This window comes from Anastrepha ludens, chromosome 6 (assembly GCF_028408465.1).
Source record: "Anastrepha ludens isolate Willacy chromosome 6, idAnaLude1.1, whole genome shotgun sequence".
NCBI lineage: Eukaryota > Metazoa > Arthropoda > Insecta > Diptera > Tephritidae > Anastrepha > Anastrepha ludens.
Window position 1 is genome coordinate 124,744,070 of NC_071502.1, and position 18,144 is coordinate 124,762,213.

Sequence of the window (18,144 nt, forward strand, 5' to 3'; positions counted from 1 at the left end):
TTCAAGCTTCAAATTGTTGTCAATCGTACTGTTTTTTTTTTTTGCATATTTTCTCTATTAATCTTTCTCTAGCCGCCGGTCATTGTGTGTTGAAGTAATAATTCAAATAGTGTGGCTTCGACGTGAAGGCGTTATTCAATGAGTTATGTGCTAAGAAAGAGTTGCCATATAACAAATGAAAGTTCTCCATAAATACCTAATACCTAAATTGATATGAAATCTAGTCCTTTCCGGCAAGACTTAAGTGCACTCATGTCCATGCCTTTCTGTGCATGTTGTAAGTTTCGCGTGTCTACGCTGGATCCTCGAAGAATTTTCTTGTAATGGGGATGTTTTGTTTTAAAAGAAGTGGGAAGAAACTCATCTTTTTGGCAGTTCCTTTGAATGAATGCGAAAGTTAGTTGGGATATTTAAAAATCAGATCGGAATTGGTTCCGCGACTGATCAAGTGATTAATCAAGATTTATATGGGACTGTAATAAGTAAAAAATATATAATTTAATTAGAATTATTCAAAATTAAAAGAGAAAAGTATAAAAACCTTTCTAAATGGTGAACCCAGGAGCTTTTAAAGCTTATTTTTCATTGTTCTTTTATTTAATAAGGGCTGAATTAAATAAATGCCTATAGATCTATGTCTTTGCCAAAATTATTAATTTTTTTATTGGCGTACAGTGAAAAATATTTGGAAGGTGTAGCCAATATCAGGTCGTTAAGCAGCGAAATTGAAAGAATCAGCTGATAGGCTGCCACAACCGGGGTCGTGATAGCGGTTTGCTTACGAAAAAACTGACATTGTGAACAGCGACTGATTAGACGAGTGTATGAATACGTGCAAAATGAGCGGGTAAAGTTCTTTTGCCGAGTACCCCGTGACGTGGGCGTCGAAGTTGCTCTCTCAATATCGTTTTTGACCCGAGCTGCAGGTCACATATCGTCCTTGTATCATTCAGCAAATACCTTCGAAGAGGTATTAAGAAGCTTGAATACTGCGGCTATATGGCAACTCTAAACGCAATTTAATGATCAGCTACCGTGAATATCTACTTATTTCTTTGCATTCTGCAGGCACTCACATTTCGTTGGCCATCATCAGCTGGGCATTTGTTTTACACACCCGTTAGCTTTCACTTTCTCACATTCTTTGTGCCGATGCGATGGCAAGAGAACGCCCACGTCTTGTAACTACTTTTTAAGCAATTCAAAAATAAAAGTAAAAGTGGGGCCATTAGGCAGTGACACAGATGCTGTGCTACCTAAAATTAATTATTCAGATGTTTATATTTGCCAGTGGTATGGCCAGTGGCTGTGCGTGGGTCAATTTCGCAACTTTTTGTTGTTGTTGTCCATTTTATCTTTACTTAGGTCCCGCGCACTCAGCGAGCTCATAGCGAGACTTGGCTACTTTAATTTATAAGCGAGCTTATAAGCGCTGATAGAACCCACACAGTGCGAATATCGACAACTTGAGATCAGCTCCTACCTCCAGACATAACAGAAACTCAAACAAACTGGATTTTTAAGCGTAATGATGTGCGCCTTTAAATAGAGTTAGCTTTGTGTGCAGATTTTTTGCCAGCAAGACGTTGCCAAAGATTTTGTTATACCAATAACGCAATTTACATTTTTCGGCGTTTTAAAAGATGTATTTGACATTTTATTTATGCACCTGCTATCATGAAAACCAGAGGCAAAAGTCAGGTTTTATTGAAAATTTAGGTTTCTCGGTGCCTTCTTATCATTTCGCAGATGATCTGCATGGATGTCACCGCGAATTTCAATTTTATATCCAAAAGTTGAATCTTTATAGCGATTTCGATTTTTTGGTACTTCATTATAGTAATAAGCGCAAGCGAAAATTCGTAGCCACAGTACGTATTTTTTAATCTTTCTTCTATTTTCGAAATCCTGCGCAGAGCATAAATAGTAAATAGTAAAAAATGTGTCCTTCATAAAATGTTTCCTCCTTTGAATAGGGCAAGCACACAAATCTGAAAAGTTAAAAAGAATAAAGCTAAAATTTGATAAATTGGTGTTTGGTTGCATAGAAAAGAAGGCAAAAAACATAGAAGCGTAAGTGAAATGGCTTTGCCAGGGTTGGACTCCATGTGTATTCAGTGTGAGCATCTAAACTACCCTGCAGGAAAATCACTTCGGAACTTGAAATCTGTATGCTTTATCTTTTCGCTGCAAATAAATAACGATTTTTCGCAATTGTCTAAGGGATAGATTATCCTGGAAAGTGCCAGCAGTCTTCCTACTAAGGGATGTTTTCCATAGTTTTACACTAATTGCAATATTACCCGTCCTCCCCTGATTGGAAAAAATGGCCGAAACTTTCAACAAGAAGTCATACGAGAAATTAAATTTAAAAAAATAAAAGTAAGTAAACTGAGAAAATCGATTTAATTGCAGACTGGCTTGAATTTACTGAACAGGTAACTAATTTATTTATTTAAAGTTTTTCCAGCGGTGCACGGCCACATACTGTGACTCACAAAATTGGTCATCATATGCTTCGTTACGCATTTCATTCTGAAATTTAAGGGCAAGTGTTCGAGGTAGAGGTGCATTAATTTAGGGGCTTTCGCTCGTACCGTACAGATAGGCTGTGAAAAATAAAAATCAAAGAAAGAATATTTTCAGTGAAAAAGAAAACTGTTTTATTTTGGTTTTGTTGTAATTGTGTTTTTTATTTTCACAGCTATAAAACCGGCAACACAACGATGGCACCTCACTCATTTTGACAATTTCTTTAATTTTTCTCAGCTATTTATCTAACAAAAACCATACGAGTACAAATCCATATTTAAAACTTCATACAAAAATTTGAAAAACTCCACAAGCTTTCCTTCACAGTTTCACGGTTTTTAATTGGAGTTTTAAAAAACATTTTTGGTATGCAGTTTTATAATCCATCAAATTTTGCTACAGTAAAGTTAAACTCGAAGTTCCTAGAAAATCCCGTTAGTTTTTTATAATTTTCCCCCTTAAGATGTGCACATTTTCTGCATATATCGAATGCACAACATTTTTTTATATAGAGAAATTTTGCACATTGCTACACTAGAAATTATTAGGCTACGAAACTGCATAGACAAAAGTTTTCTAAAACTTCGGCAAAACTGAAACTTGGATTTATGCGGTTTTTGATATAGAATTAAATATAATTTTATAAAAAAATTACTAAAACTTATTTCGAAAAAATATAGTCAAAACTTATCAATATTTAGTGATCTTATCATTATGTCACTCTCTATAAATACAGACCGCGAAGGGACTTGAAGACGCATGGGTGCGAAACTGCAGCCTATTCTGGTATATGGCTATCAAGGATTGGAAAATTGCAAAAATTTTAAAAGCGAATGACAGTGGTGTAATATGCACACATTCGTGAAAGTCAATTGGCCGCTTGCGATACTGATTCCCCCAATGAGCTGTGGACCAAGACGCAAAATGGTAACGTAAATGGATTTTATTAGATTTTAGATTTTATCAGAATAGCAAGTATGCCTGAATGGAATGAAGCGTGATCAATTACGTAAGTCACTGTACATGTGTGTGGCTACGAACGAGTGCGCAAAATTTATTATGGAGTGCTTGTGGAGTGGGCTGATTCGATGGGCTAAAATTGTGTTCAGATCGTGGAATCACAAATTTTCATAGGGTTTTTTCTTTTTAATTTCTTTCGCTGTTGTTATGTTTGTTGATTTTGGATATGCTTTTGGACACGTTATTGCAGCGGTTTGTGAATTCGCACTCGACGGTGTCTAATGAAAGTGATGTAATTAACCTCAAACCTGCAAAGGCCGCACAAATGGCACAAGCGCGCCCGCTTAGGAAAAGAGAGGAATACAAGTTTCTCCTACTATGTTTTATAAAATAAATTTAGAGAATTAGAGAAGACAAATAGTATAGTGAAGAAAATGAGTTCTTGAATTCTGTTGTTTATTTTTTAAAATATTGAAACGTTAACTATTTCGTTTTATTTACTACCACCAGTACTTACACCGAACTCAAATATGGGTTTTTGCTTGAGGTTAAAGAGAGATATGACTTTTATGTGTATTCGAACTTTGTAAGAGCGCAAAAGTTATCATAAAATGTTCACCATTTGAGGAAAACGTTCCATTATTATTTCTAAACTTTCTATCATCGCACTGACTTGAGTATAGAAATTTGATAAAAGAAAATACTGAATAAAAGATATTTGTAATATCATTAGAGCTGCATTCTGAGAACCGAACCGTACCAGCTGAACAGGTATCACTTTTTTTGTAATTTGATATGTTCTCTAAATGGTCTTACTTTGGTTGGCTTGACTTACCTTTTAATTTGTTGTTGTATAGAGAATCCAAGCAATCACACACAAAACACGCCATTATTGTTTTTGCTCTACTGCTGTGAACTTGGTGATGCACCTTGAGTGGAACCTCTTTGATTTTTGACTGTCTGTTAAGCAAAAAGAAACCCATTAGAGAAAACTGTATTTATTCTGATAGCTAAGTGGGGTGGTCACTAATTCCATCATTGCTTGCATCTCTTAAGAAGACAGATACATGTAAACGGCCATATTTTCCCTGATTTTCATTAAAATGATTGAAAATGGAAAGTCAATATATTTTTTTCAAAATTGGCATACAGTTTATTTATATAATATATTAAAATAATATAATTTTTTTTATTTTTATTTTAGTCATTTAAAATGGCGGATGTACACTGAATTCTTCCAGGAAGGTCGCAGCGGGCCTTCTCAATCGGCGGACATTGTAGAATCGGCGTCAGTAACCTGAATACAAAAAAAAAAACGTTTTTTTATTTATTAATGTCATAATTTCTATATGAATTAAAAACAAATGAAAAAAATTCGCGGAATAAAATGCATAAAAAATTGAATTTTGGGGCTAATTTTCCTACTTTTTTGGAAAAATTTTTTTCGTTCTAAAAATTGTTTGACATATTCTTAAAGGATTATATTAACATTTTATGAAAAAAAAAATTTTTTTCGAAATTTTACAGGTATCTATCTCCCTTAACGAGATGGCGGAATAGATATTTCCGTATCTATTCGAAATAGGTGCCAGGGCATAGTGGCTTGCAAGGGAATTGTAAGAGGGACAAATTAGCGAGAGAGGGCACTACCAGTCGGGGTATACCCCGTTAACCTACAAACTGCATGGTACAAGTAGCATTGTCCCTCTAGCCAACACGAGATGGGTTGATAGTCTGTCATATAATGCTTCAAAAAGAATTTAACCAAAATGGGACGTCAGCCGCTCAAAGGCGTTCTTGAATGATACTGATGACCTTACGGATATCAGTGTCAGACAGATCACTGGGTTTGCACTTAAATCAAAATGTATTAACGAGGAGTATTTGCTACTAGCAAATAAACCGCTACTGGGATATAACGATTGATCCGCAATGGGTTAAGTGAGTTGTATTAAAGACCGACTGCCATTTCTACCTACCATAATGTTTCATTGTGTGAATAAAAGAGATATATTTTGGAATGTTGGAATATATCTTGGATATATATTATGTTTAAACATGAAAGGCCTTATACGGGCACCCACCGCAAAAATTAAATAAAAATATATTTTATTTAAAAATGTTTTACTTAAATTAAACTTTATTTTGTATTCTGTCTATATTTTTAATTCATAGGAGACCTTTTATAAATATTTGAATTCCTGTGGAATATCCTTTCCGGTAAAAAAATTTAACATATAACACAGCTCTTAGATAAGCTGGATCGGTGTTTCCCTTTTCAACCTTACAAGAACGCAATGGTGACATGAGAGTAGAAACCAGTTCATTTGGGTGTGATTGAAGACTATCCCGATACTGCTCGTAAAATTTTTTATTTCTTCACTTATTAAGAGATACTTAAAAGATACACCAATACATTAAAAATTACATACTTATATTTGCAATATTAGCGCAGTTTCTCTCAGTCTCGCTTCCACCCTTAAACGCGTTTTTCTCGAAACTAGATTTTTCAAACGGTCTGGCTCATAACTCCAACCAATTTCGACCAATTGACTTGAGACTGTGCTTGAATTTTTTCATTTATTACATAGCTTTTTTACAAAAAAAAATTAAAATCGTTTTATTTTTAACTTTGGCCTTCTGTACTTCTGTACATAATCGAAAAAACTGCTAGGGTAAACCTGCATTTGACTTACGAATTTTCGCCATTAACTATCCGTAAAGCGATTTTAACAACAACAAATGTTCGACTTCTACAAATTAAAAAACAAACTTAAATAATACCCATGTACCCCTTCCCGTTGTTATTTTATTTAATTGGATATTGCCTACAGATTTTTTGTTTGTTTTTATACTACTTTACTCAAATTTCATACAACTACCACGACACCATTTTGCTCTTAGACCTGGTCACAGATTTTGGTCTTCCACACATAGATATGTAACACTCCGCTGCCCCTTAAAGCCAAATTAGTTTCTTCTATTTATTTTCCCAATTTATTTCTTTATGTTATTTTGAAATTTTTTCAGTTCGTTTCATTTTCTTTTTTTTCATATATTTCTTCTTTGTTGCCTACATCAATTTCGTCATCACCATATGTAGTGTTTACTTTTTTCGCTAGTAGACAATCATACAAAATTTTAACTTTATTTCGACCATTTTTAATTTCCTACTCCTCGGCGTGTGTTTTGTCGTAAACAGTCACTAAAGGACAATAACTAACACCAGCAGACGCGACCAGAGACACACCGACAGCCAAAGCAGCCGGATGAGAGTAATACAGCCCCCTACGAACTACACTTCTATCCAGGCGGCCTCACCACCATCGGCGTACAGCCACATCGGTGGCAGCAAGCTGCTCCTTTGGTCAACAAAACAAGAGAAAAAGCGTTCATTGCAGGGAGAAAAAAGGCCAAGAAATAATACAAAGTGGATACACTAAAGCCAATGTTAATATACAAAAGCGTAATAAAAATTAAAATGTAATAAAAAAATTTAAAAAATAACACCAAAAACAATGACGATTGTCCACCTATGTTTGTATGTATGCAAATCAAAAAGCAGTTGAAGCGATCATCTGGCATCACGGCAGTCGGTTCTACGTTACCGAAACGACCCGGATTTATATCCGGCCAAGGATTGCCACTCCAGCAGAATTCCCCGTATGTAAGAATGGGGAATGTTTATGCTGCTACAACAACAACAATCATCTGGGAAAAGGTACCTCCGACTGGTATAAAATCACAGTAGCCTTCCACAGTGTGAATGCAAACAAAATATGAAAATATGTATTTTAAATTTAAAAAATTATAAATCATCTTTGACGATGAGTAGGAGATTAGTTTTGATTGGTCGTAGAGGAGCTAGCAAGCCACCTAGTCACTCCGAACGGAATTGATGCATTGCAAAAAGATGCAAAATATCAGACTATCGGAAGAATTATAGACTTTGCAAATGGCGTCGAACGTCAATCATATTTCACACTTGTACTCTAGACAGCTGCAATATGACAAGCAGACAAGCAGTGGAGCAAATAAAAGTCAAAATAAAGATTTCCATCACACAAAATCAAAATAGGACGATTAATTTTGTGCCACCTTCTATGTATGTATGTAGGCCAGTAAGTACCTAAATGAGGTATGATACCCTGTCAATAGCTAGATTGTCTGCAAGAGTTGAGGGCAGTTGCACACGAGCTTGGAGGTCAAGTCATGTTCTGCCAAGGCAAAGCGAGCCGCTCTGCTGTCCGGGTAATCAAACTTTTAATACATTTTTTTTTGTATGAGAAAATTAATGGGAACGAAAACCGTTATTGTTTAAAATTTTTTTTTTCTTTCCGTGCCGTGTACGAATAGCTTCCTGTGTATTGGTATATATAAATTTGAGCTGTACTGAGCATAATCGCTAATACAGAGCTCGCCAAACTGTGCTCCTCATGCCATTACCTTCGAACGTTTTGAAGCCAATGCAACTTTTTTGTTTAATCAGCCGCTGATATCGTGGCTAGAGGATGACAGGTGGCGCTAAGAGTATCACTTTCAGAAAAATTTCATGCGGCCAAGCGTTATAGCAAAGAATGTTAATGGGATGAGAAGGTGCAAATGTTACTTTTAACTTTTTTTAGTACAATTGAGATTTGAAAGATTTGTAGTAAGGGATTTTAGAACATTGACTTTATAGACACCACACTGAGTTTTGCCCACACATAAATTGAAAACACCACACATCTTTCAACTCAACACACAACACATCTCTCACCTCGACATTAGACCAATTAAATTTTTCCTATTTTCGTATTTTTGAATAATAAGCGAATACGTAAAATTTATTACACAATTTTTTTTTTCAATTAATATACATTACAAAAAAAACTAATTATATTATAAAAAAAATTAATAAAAAAACGGTTTGCGCCGGGAATTGATATCGAGTCTAACATGTGGCGAGGAAAAATAGGCGGTGCGTTAATTTCTTCGACTGCTTATTTTTTTACCATTTTGTTACTTTTGAAATGATAAGCGGATACATAAAATTTTTTACAAATTTTTTACGATTACATTAAAAAAAAAAAAAAAATGGCGCCGGGAATTGATGCCGAGTCACATGGGGAGGATAAATACGCAGTGCGTTTATTTCTGCGCCTGCGTTGTGAACCAAGGTTTTGTGCATGCGCGCGACGCGAATTAATTTTAATAATGTTCTGAAAGTAATTCATGAAGTTTTTCATTACATACATACATAAATATATGCATGTTTATATCTACATATTTCCTTTTTGATATATATAAAATCAGTTCATATCCAGTATGAACTATTTTATACAGAAAAGAAATTTTCTAAATATCAAATTCAAAACAACCTAAAACAGTATTTCAAAGCAATTATAATTAAATTAAACTCAACAATTTTACCAAACTGAATTGTAAAAAAGAAATAGTGCAAAGAAAAACGTATGACTATTCAGGACTTGAACCTGGACTAAATACGCGCATCATCATACAAACAATACCGCCAACTTTAGCAACTGCGCCATGAATTGACTGCTTACGCGTCTTTCCCAAACGCAAATCCATTCGCTTCGCTGTGGGCATGAAATAAGTCGAATCCCTTAGTAGTGTGGTAAAAAATCTTATGAAATGCCTTACTAGTGTGGTAAACGCAGAAAAAATCTGAATTCCTGTACTAGCGTGGTAAGTAAATATAAAAACCCTCCACTAGCGTGGTAAATATCTGCAATCCCCCACTAGTGTGGTAAGCTGAATTTGAAAATCCCTTAGTATGAATCTACAAATTAGTACTCATTCCATTAACATTCTCTGGTTAAACTGTGAAATTTACTTAATTTTCCCCGCGCTGCGCATTAAATTCTGCTACTTAAAATATATAAAAAAATAACTGTTTTCGAGATGCATCATCAGCAGCTCATCCGAATCTCTAAGTGACTAAGTTTCACTGTCGTATAGCGAGGTAGGAATAATAAGCGAGCGGTACAGTGGAACCTCCGTTCTCCTGTCTAAAAGACGGTTCTTTAGGTGATTGCACAAAGAGAAATAGCAACGGTTCGCCACAAGGGGTCTGTGACCGATTTCTGCAGGAATTTTCTGGCTTTGATTAATGGTTGCTCCAGGGTACTTAAATTCCTTCAGTACTTCGAAGCCAAAATAACCGATTTTGAATATTTGAGCCGCATTGTGTCTGACGAGAGTCCGATGAAGTCGACAAAGGCACTCTAGTTTGGTTTCATTTATTTCTAAGCCCATATTTTTTGCTTCTCTCTCTATGCTTTCGAAGACTTCTTTCAAACTAGGCAGTGAGGATGCAATAATGTCAAAGTCGTCCGTTTAAGCCAGGAACTAAACCGATTTAAAAATAGTTCCCTTTGTGTTTACGCCTGACTCTCTGATAATCTTCTCAAGGGCAATATTAAAGAGAAGACATGAGATCCCATAACCTTACCTGAGTCCGTTCGGGAATGCCGAGCAGGACCTTCGCTAAAAAAAGCTGGTTTCGAGTTATGCTGTCGTAAGCTGGTTTTAAATCTATGAAAGAATAAGACATAGTCATGTCGTATTCACGAGGCTTTTGCAATATCTGCCTTAGTACGAAAATTTGCTCAATGTTGATCTGCCTTAAAAACCGGCCTGGCAGCTGCCAATTATTACGATTTTCATCGGCAGGTTACGAGTGCTGCTACTGTTCCGCGCTCGGACAGGAAGTCCATATATCCTGAAAGAACAGATTAATGTCACATGTTGTCGAAATCTCAAATCCGCAAAAAATTTAAAGAGCACTTCTATGTTCACACACATATACGCCCATACATATTTTTATACTGTGGATCCACAGATGTTCGAAAAACCAAAATCAAAAGGCAAATTAAAATTTGTAATGAATTTCTAAGAATAGCAAAGCAAACACTTGAGGCAATACTTGTTACTCGAATGTCCTGCAGCGATCAAAACGTCACAGGCGCAACTCGCTCGCATACCGGAAGTGATGGCAACAACAACCATGATATAAATAATAACATTTGTCGATGTATACATATGTATGTGTGTGTGTGCATATGTAAGGGCTAACCGATTCGATAGAGGGAAGAAATCAAAGAACCGGAACAGAAGCGCCCAACAACACGCAAATAGTCGTACTCAACTAACCTAACGGCGCGACGCATTGGTACGAGTATTTTCTCAATGAATTACAAAGATCTAAAAAAAGTTGAAAAAGTAAAAAACAAATCGATGGATAAAGGAGGGTGAGAATGTTTGCATATCTATAATTGCAGGTTCCTGCGCTACCACTCAGAAATGAAGTGGTATTAAAAGGCATATAAAAATAAATAAATACCTGCATGATGTAAAATTGAAGGCAACCCTAAGTTGCATAGCAGCGCAGAAAAATTTCCACTGTATATGTGTATGTATGTTTTCTTATATTGGCTTTTGTGTTGAAATTTGTAAAAAAGGAATGCAGTTCAAATTCCATTACAGAGGTAAAGAACGGCCCAATGCGCTCGTGGTGGTCAATTTGCGGCCCTTTTGAATGCAAACATTGTGCATCTGTATGTAAGTATGCACAGAGCAATGATATCAAATTATTGTAATAACAACAAGCAAGTCTATGCAACAGGTCCTTGTGAGAAGCGACCACCAATACAGCGAATGATAAATAAATAGATGTGGGTATGTCCTTTTCACCATCAAACGAAATGAAACGCATTCAGAAATACAAATCAAAGACAGAACTTCGTGTATCGGAAGAATTGTTCGTTTTTTTCTTATGCAACTCGACCATTTAGAGATTTCAAATCAAAGAAAATCCAATTATCGCTTCACATAAAATGCACCACAAAACGAAGTATCCTATATGATTGTACATATTTGTGGACGGGCATATAAGACATTGTAAGTATCATATATATGTACGTTAGGGTGTCCGAATGGATACAAACGCTCCGGCTTTGAAAGTATTCGATGCGGTACCAGCTGGTGGTAGCAGAGGAAGAGGAAGGCCTCCTCTGCGTTGGAAAGATCAGGTGGAGAAGGACTTGGCTTCACTTGGTGTGTCCAACTGGCGCCGGTTAGCACGAGAAAGAAACGACTGGCGCGCTTTGTTAAGCTCGGCCAAAATCGCGTAAGCGGTTATCGCGCCAATTAAGAAGAGAGAAGAAGAAGAAGGGTGTCCCAGGCTACAAGGGGGAATTTTTTTTCGGAATTTCAATACGCATACCCTTTATTTTTTTTCCATTTGACTCTAAAAACTTAAATATAAAATATTATTGAGATCGGATGTCATTAACCCGTGCCGACTTGATGTCAAACTTTAAGTTTAAAAGTTAGTATGAAAGCTATAGGCTCACAATAGGGAAAAGTTTAATTGAATTTTTAGATTAATTAAATAAATAAAAATAAAACACATATTTCGTATTTATTTTCTTTTTATTATAAAAGGGACATCAATCATCGAATTTTCTTTTCAAAGTTTGCTTTTTACAGTCGGGATATACCTGTCTGTGTTCTTGTACGCAACGTAATAAAAATTGTTTTTGCTCCTCTTGAACAGTGATCAAACCATGGAAGTCTTGCATTAACTTAACCGCTCTCTCTGCCGTATCATTAACTGCTTTCAGTCCTAGCCGCTTCTTTTTAGCCTGTAGAAACGAATCATCATTTGACCACGAAGAGGGGCACTTGTTCAGAAAACTGTCGGCAATCTGGAGTCGATTAAACAGGAACTTGCTTTTGACAGAGACGAAGTCATCAATGTTTCTCTCTGAATAGAAGATAGATCAGTTATCAATTATACCTATTAGCAAACTTAGTCATAGAACAAAATCAAAGCTTAATTAATGTACCAAAAAGTGGGCCACAGAGTTCTTCTTTGGATGCAATGTAACGTTTATTGTGGGCTGTTGGGTGTTCTCTAGATAAGTTAGCAATCATTTTTACTTTAGTTTCTAGATCGACATCATCATCAAATAAAGCCAGAATAGATAATTCATCTGTCAAATACCACAAATGCTGGCAAAACTTCTGCAAAGCTGCTTTTAAAAAGCTTTTGTCTAATGTTTCGTAATTTTTCATGGCCTTCAAAAAACACAAATCCTGATACGCCTTTACTGCTAAAATACATTGGAGCCAGGGTTTTACGTAAGATGTCACGTTGAACAGACATACGTCCAACAGAGCTGCTATCCTTGTTTGAAATTCTGAATTGAGAGCTAAGTAACGATATTTTTAATGAATAAATTGCTCTCGCCATCCATCGAGCCTGGTGCATAGCTCCGCCAAGAAATACAATTGAAAGCTCAATTAATTCGCGATAGTCTTCTCTAACGATTTCTTTGGTTAATTCAGTTTTGTAGAATTCTAGCAGCTTGTCAATTTCCGAAACATTAAAACAAGATAGCTTTTCTCTACAGCTTTGTTTTTTCTCGGGATCGATATTTTTCCAGTTTTCTCGGAATTTCTTAAATAATGGGATGTCTGGGCTTGTAGTTACTTGACTGATTTTCGCTTCAAACACGCCTTTAAGTACTAATTCGTAAACGTGATGACGGCAAGTAAAAATAAGCACTTCTCTACCCAGTTTTTGTTCGAGAAGTACACATGCTCCATTTATGCGGCCTGTGTTAGAAGCAGTAGTATCACAACAGAGAATCTGCGCTTTGTCTTCAAGGTTCCAGTTCGTAATAGCATCCCAAACTGTGTCTGCCTGTTCCCTTCCTGTCGAGCTATCCAATTTAGGAATAGCAATAATTTGTTCTTTATTATCGTACGTAATAACTACCGGTAGGCGTTCTTCTTTACTTTTACGTGAATCTAGAGCTGGCAACAGTTTTCCGTCCCAGTGGACAGTTACCGTGTCCGGGACCTTGTTTTGAAAATCAATTTTTATAGCTTCAGCCCGTTCTTTTCGCATTTCCGTACGAACTCTATGGATGGAGGACTTGCTTATAAGGAATTCATCCGTATTGTGCCCCAGAATAGTAGCTTCAATTATAAAGACAGAATCCCTCACACTTAACTGACACCTGTCTAATGCGGAAACTAACTTGGGAGTTATGATATTTTTCCGCATAGAAGTTTTATCGGGCTGAGAGGAGGCTTCTCTTGCGCCGGGCCTATTTTCTTCTAATTCAATTATTTCGGAATCAGGAGATGACTTTTCTAGTGGTGGTTCGCAAGATGATGTTGATGGTGCTAAGGATGCAAAATTTTTAGCACGTCGCTTTTCCTCCTCGATGATTCTAAGGCGCGTCCTTTCCTCTTTTTTTGTTAGTTTTTTGTCCACTCCGGCTAAGTGTCCGGGCCGACCTGGTTCTCCTTGGCGCTGCAAGAAGATCTTATCTTCATTTATTTTAATCGATTGAAGAGCATTGGCATGTGCGATGTCAAACAAATTGTTTAAGTTTGAAACAAACTCCTGTCGACGCTGTTCAAACACTTCTTGAGTTTTTTTCGCATTTTTTTGCAATTCTCTCCAAACTTGGTATAAGTTAACTAGTTTCTTAACACAGTTAGATATTGATCTGGTCGGTATACGTGCCCTTTCCCAATAAATAATACACTCACGAATTGTGAGATTTGCACTTTCATTGACACTTAAGTTCACTTCACGAATATTATAGAACAAAACTGCCAGTACTTGCCCGTTAGAGGGAAGTTTAGAACCGGTAATTTGATGTTTTACGTCCCCTATTAAAAATATCTCCTTTTTGGAACTTCGTAACTCCACTGACATGTTGACTACACGAAAAAAACGCGATTACTAATAAAACAAACAAGTAATTACACGCAATTAATCCGACACTTTGCGCGCGCCGTACTATACAAGTACCGTTAGGTTTCCGCGCAACTCGGCACGGGTTGCCGTGATTCTAAATAGACGAAACTTTATTTTTAGATGTTTTGAGACCATTCAAACAAAATAAGAGGGTATGCGTTAAAACAAAAACACTTTAATTTTTTTGGGACACCCTAATGTACGTGCGCACTTACATATATGTATACTATTGTATGTAAGTGCTTGAACTCTGTATCGATTGTGCGACCACTATCCAGCCATATCTTAGTAACCTTGAACATATTTGTTGTTGTATTGCTGAATTGTATTTTCAAATAAATGTGCGTATCAAATTACAATTTTCCAACATTATCTACATACATGTGTATATTTGCATACATTCACATAATACATGCATATGTACATTTTCAAGTGCGTGGGATCACATCTGACCCATTTTAAAACAACCTCACCATTAACCTCTCAATGGTTTACTTTATTTTTGTTTAATGTTTTATGGAATCTCTTCAGATTGGCATAGGCGTTTTGCGAACACTGCTGTAATAGGAACGAAATGATTGAAATTTTTAGAGCCCACAAATATAAGTTTCCGAAACGAATGAAAGCTTTTGGAGAGCACAAACATAAGATTGAGAAATTAATAAAAGCTTTTAGAGCTCAAAAATATAATCTTTCTCAAAAAGTTCCCGGAGTAAGCTCAGAAAATTCCAAATACAAGTTTATTCTTCAAAAGTGTCGCCTTCCAAGTACTCCCCAACCACTGCAACGCACTTGTGCTAGCGTTTGATCCAGCTCTCGGAACATTTCTGGAACTCTGTTTTCGGTAAAGCCATCAGGGCCGTCTTCCATTTTCCATATTTGAGAAAAAAACTCAAACTATTAGTTAATATCTTCGTATAAATCGGTTTGTTTATAGGCGGGTGAATGAGCATTCACAATTGATTTTTTCATAAATAATAATAATAATAATTGGCGCGTACACTTCTGTTAGGCGTTTGGCCGAGCTCCTCCTCCTATTTGTGGTGTGCGTGTAGATGTTGTTCCACAAATGGATGGAGGGACCTACAGTTTCAAGCCGACTCCGAACGGCAGATATTTTTATGAGGAGCTTTTTCATGGCAGAAATACACTCGGAGGTTTGCCATTGCCTGCCGAGGGGCGACCGCTATTAGAAAAATGTTTTTGTTATTAATTTTGCTTTCACCGAGATTCGAACCGACGTCTCTCTGTGAATTCCGAATGGTAATCACGCACCAACCCATTCGGCTACGGCGGCCGCCTTTTTCATAAAGCTGATAGAAATATCAGGATTCGGTTTGAAGAGAAAAATCCACCAACACCGAGTTTTGCTTCACTTTCATAACCCTCTGTACATAGGTAGTTGCCAATAGAATGATTGTAATATTTACTATATCAAGCATCCCACGCTTTTAACTCTAATTTGAATTATTCTATTTGTATCTTAATTTTTGTTATAATTCTGTTCTGAGGTAGTTGACTATGACTGATCGTTCGATTTGCTATTACTTCATTATAGGTCCCTTTGTCATTAAAATTTATTTTCTACTTTTTAGTTCGATTAGCAATAAAAGAGTGTTTTTTTAGTTTTTTTAAACTATTTTTTTATTTCTTTTTGCCGGCTAGTTAATTCAGTTTTGAAAATCCCAGTACGGAGAAAATTATTTTTTACCTTTTCTCATTATATTCTAAATAGTCATAAGTTCTCACCCTACTCTTGCATTGAGAAATCTTCTATAAGATCTTGCCGTGTAATCTTTGAACGTAATCACAAAAAGTGGAGCAGAACTACCGCACAACCAACAATTGAACCTGTTCCTTGTAGGCCAATACAAATTGTCACATACTTGTATACCAATGCAAACCAATACACCCAAGAGTCTGATGGGAAATAAGTAAATATTTATATATGTAAGTTTGTGAAAGAATGCAAAAAACTGTTCTGTACCCCAAACATTGTACGTTTCCCTATGAAACCGCATGAAATTTCCTTCCGGTGCAACAACAAATCTCACAGTAAAACCAACAATGCAAATGTAAAAATTCGAACAGTAAAAGCCAACAAATACACAAATATGTATAATACATACATACGTACGTATGAGTATATATGTACATATATAGATATCCTAAAGAGTGATACCAATGCTACATTTAACAAACAAATACTCAACCCGAAGAAGGCATTAATACTTGTACCGAAAAGGATATGCAGCGATGCACAAAAGGGAAAAGAAACTGATTTGCAAAATATTTCACACTGTGGGAATCCAAAAGAGGCTGCGAATAACAAAGCAGCATGAGAATGGAAATAGCGATGCAATGAATCGGTATTGTACGGGTACAACTACTTTGCCCACCCTCAGTCGCAAATCCACACATTTCGCAATTCACTGTTGTGTGTGTGTATGTGCGTATATATGTACGAGTGCCGTAAGTAAATGCACCGGCCGAAGGCACTGAAACAAGTGCATGAGAAAGGATATGCTATGAAAATAATGCTGAGAAAATATCAAATTAACGGATGAGTAAAGTGAAGAAGAATAAGAAAGCCCGAGATTATTTGTAAACAACAGTTTAGCTGGGATTTGAGGAAAGAAATATCAGTAAATAAGGCAAATATTATATAAAAATAGAGTGAGGCAGTGATGGTAAATGTAGGGAAAATTCCCTACATGTAGGGATTTTTTTAAATTCTGTAAATGTAGGGAATTTTCAAGAAGGACAGAAACAACTTTTAAATAGCGGGGTAAACTTAAAAAAGTTCATTTAAAATAAAAATCCGCAGTAAGATTTCATGCCAGACTTCTTTTCCTTATGGCAGCATACTTTTAAAAGCGTTAATATGGCAACATTTCCGTTTTTTTCTTCGTTAACGCTAGCACGATTTTTTCTTTGCGCGGAAATTGTTAGTTGTCCCACGTTTTCTGGTGCTTTTCACTTTTGAAGTAAGTTTACAATTATTTTAGTTTTGGCTTTTTTTATATTTAAAATGCATATATTTTACAGAAATGAGCTCCTGCTCTTCGACTGACTCTTCGAAGGAACACCAGGAAAAACAATGCAAGTATCGGAAACAAAAGTTCGATAACAAGTGGCTTGACGACGAAATTTTAGTGGATAGTTTGAAGCTGTGGCCAACGAGCAAGTCTGATTAACAGAAGCACGGCGAAACTAAAATGCACCAAAAAATATGAAGGCAATTAAAAAGACATCTAAAATAAACAGCTTTTTTTAGAAAAGGCGAGTAAACCAAATGGTTCCAGAAATCTCGAAATAAGACTTAGCATGTTATTCGCTGAGCATAATGTTGCGCTGCAAGTGGTGGATCATTTGATCCCACTCTTAAAAGAAATCGTGCCCGATTCTGAAATAATAAAAAACTCTGAGCTCGGAAGAAAGAAGTGCACCAACATAATAAAAAATGGATTGGCAAAAGAAGAAAAAGACAATTTAGTTAAAAAATGAAAAGTAAACAAATTTTCCATAATGATCGATGAGAGCACAGACATCGGACTCAATAAGCTTATGTGTCAGTAGTATGTATATCCCGGACTACAAGACAATATCAAAAATGTTAAAATTTTAACATTTTTATCATTTTAACTCAAAAATTTAACATTTTTACCATTTAACTCATTTTTTTAACTTACAGTTACTCAAAATTTTAACATTTTTTAACATTTAACTCATTTTTTTAGCTTATATTATCTCAAAAAATAAACGTTAAATTTTGATGTGGGTCGATGAGTCCAACCTTAAATTATAGTTACTCGTAGTTAATATTTTTAAGATATTAAAGATATCTATTTTTGATGTACTAGTAA

The 18,144-nt window shown here is 35.9% G+C and overlaps 1 protein-coding gene across 1 annotated transcript; it reads right to left on the reverse strand.

Annotated features, from left to right (window-relative positions):
• Positions 1-1,444: 1,444 nt before the first annotated feature.
• LOC128868806 (uncharacterized) lies at positions 1,445-4,421 on the reverse strand. Its single transcript, XM_054111330.1, has 2 exons — positions 4,328-4,421; positions 1,445-1,991 (listed from the first exon to the last, which is right to left on the reverse strand). The coding sequence occupies exons 1-2, from the start codon at positions 4,380-4,382 to the stop codon at positions 1,705-1,707; spliced, it is 342 nt and encodes a 113-aa protein (XP_053967305.1). The 5' UTR covers positions 4,383-4,421; the 3' UTR covers positions 1,445-1,704.
• Positions 4,422-18,144: the final 13,723 nt, after the last annotated feature.

What these genes read in the sequence shown, in the direction of transcription:
- LOC128868806 (XM_054111330.1), bottom strand. Translation starts at nt 4,382, where the DNA reads ATGGCGTGTTTTGTGTGTGATTGCTTGGATTCTCTATACAACAACAAA. An exon ending in ATACAACAACAAATTAAAAG is followed by an intron (nt 1,992 to 4,327) that starts GTAAGTCAAGCC and finishes TTAACTTTTCAG; the next exon opens with ATTTGTGTGCTTGCCCTATT.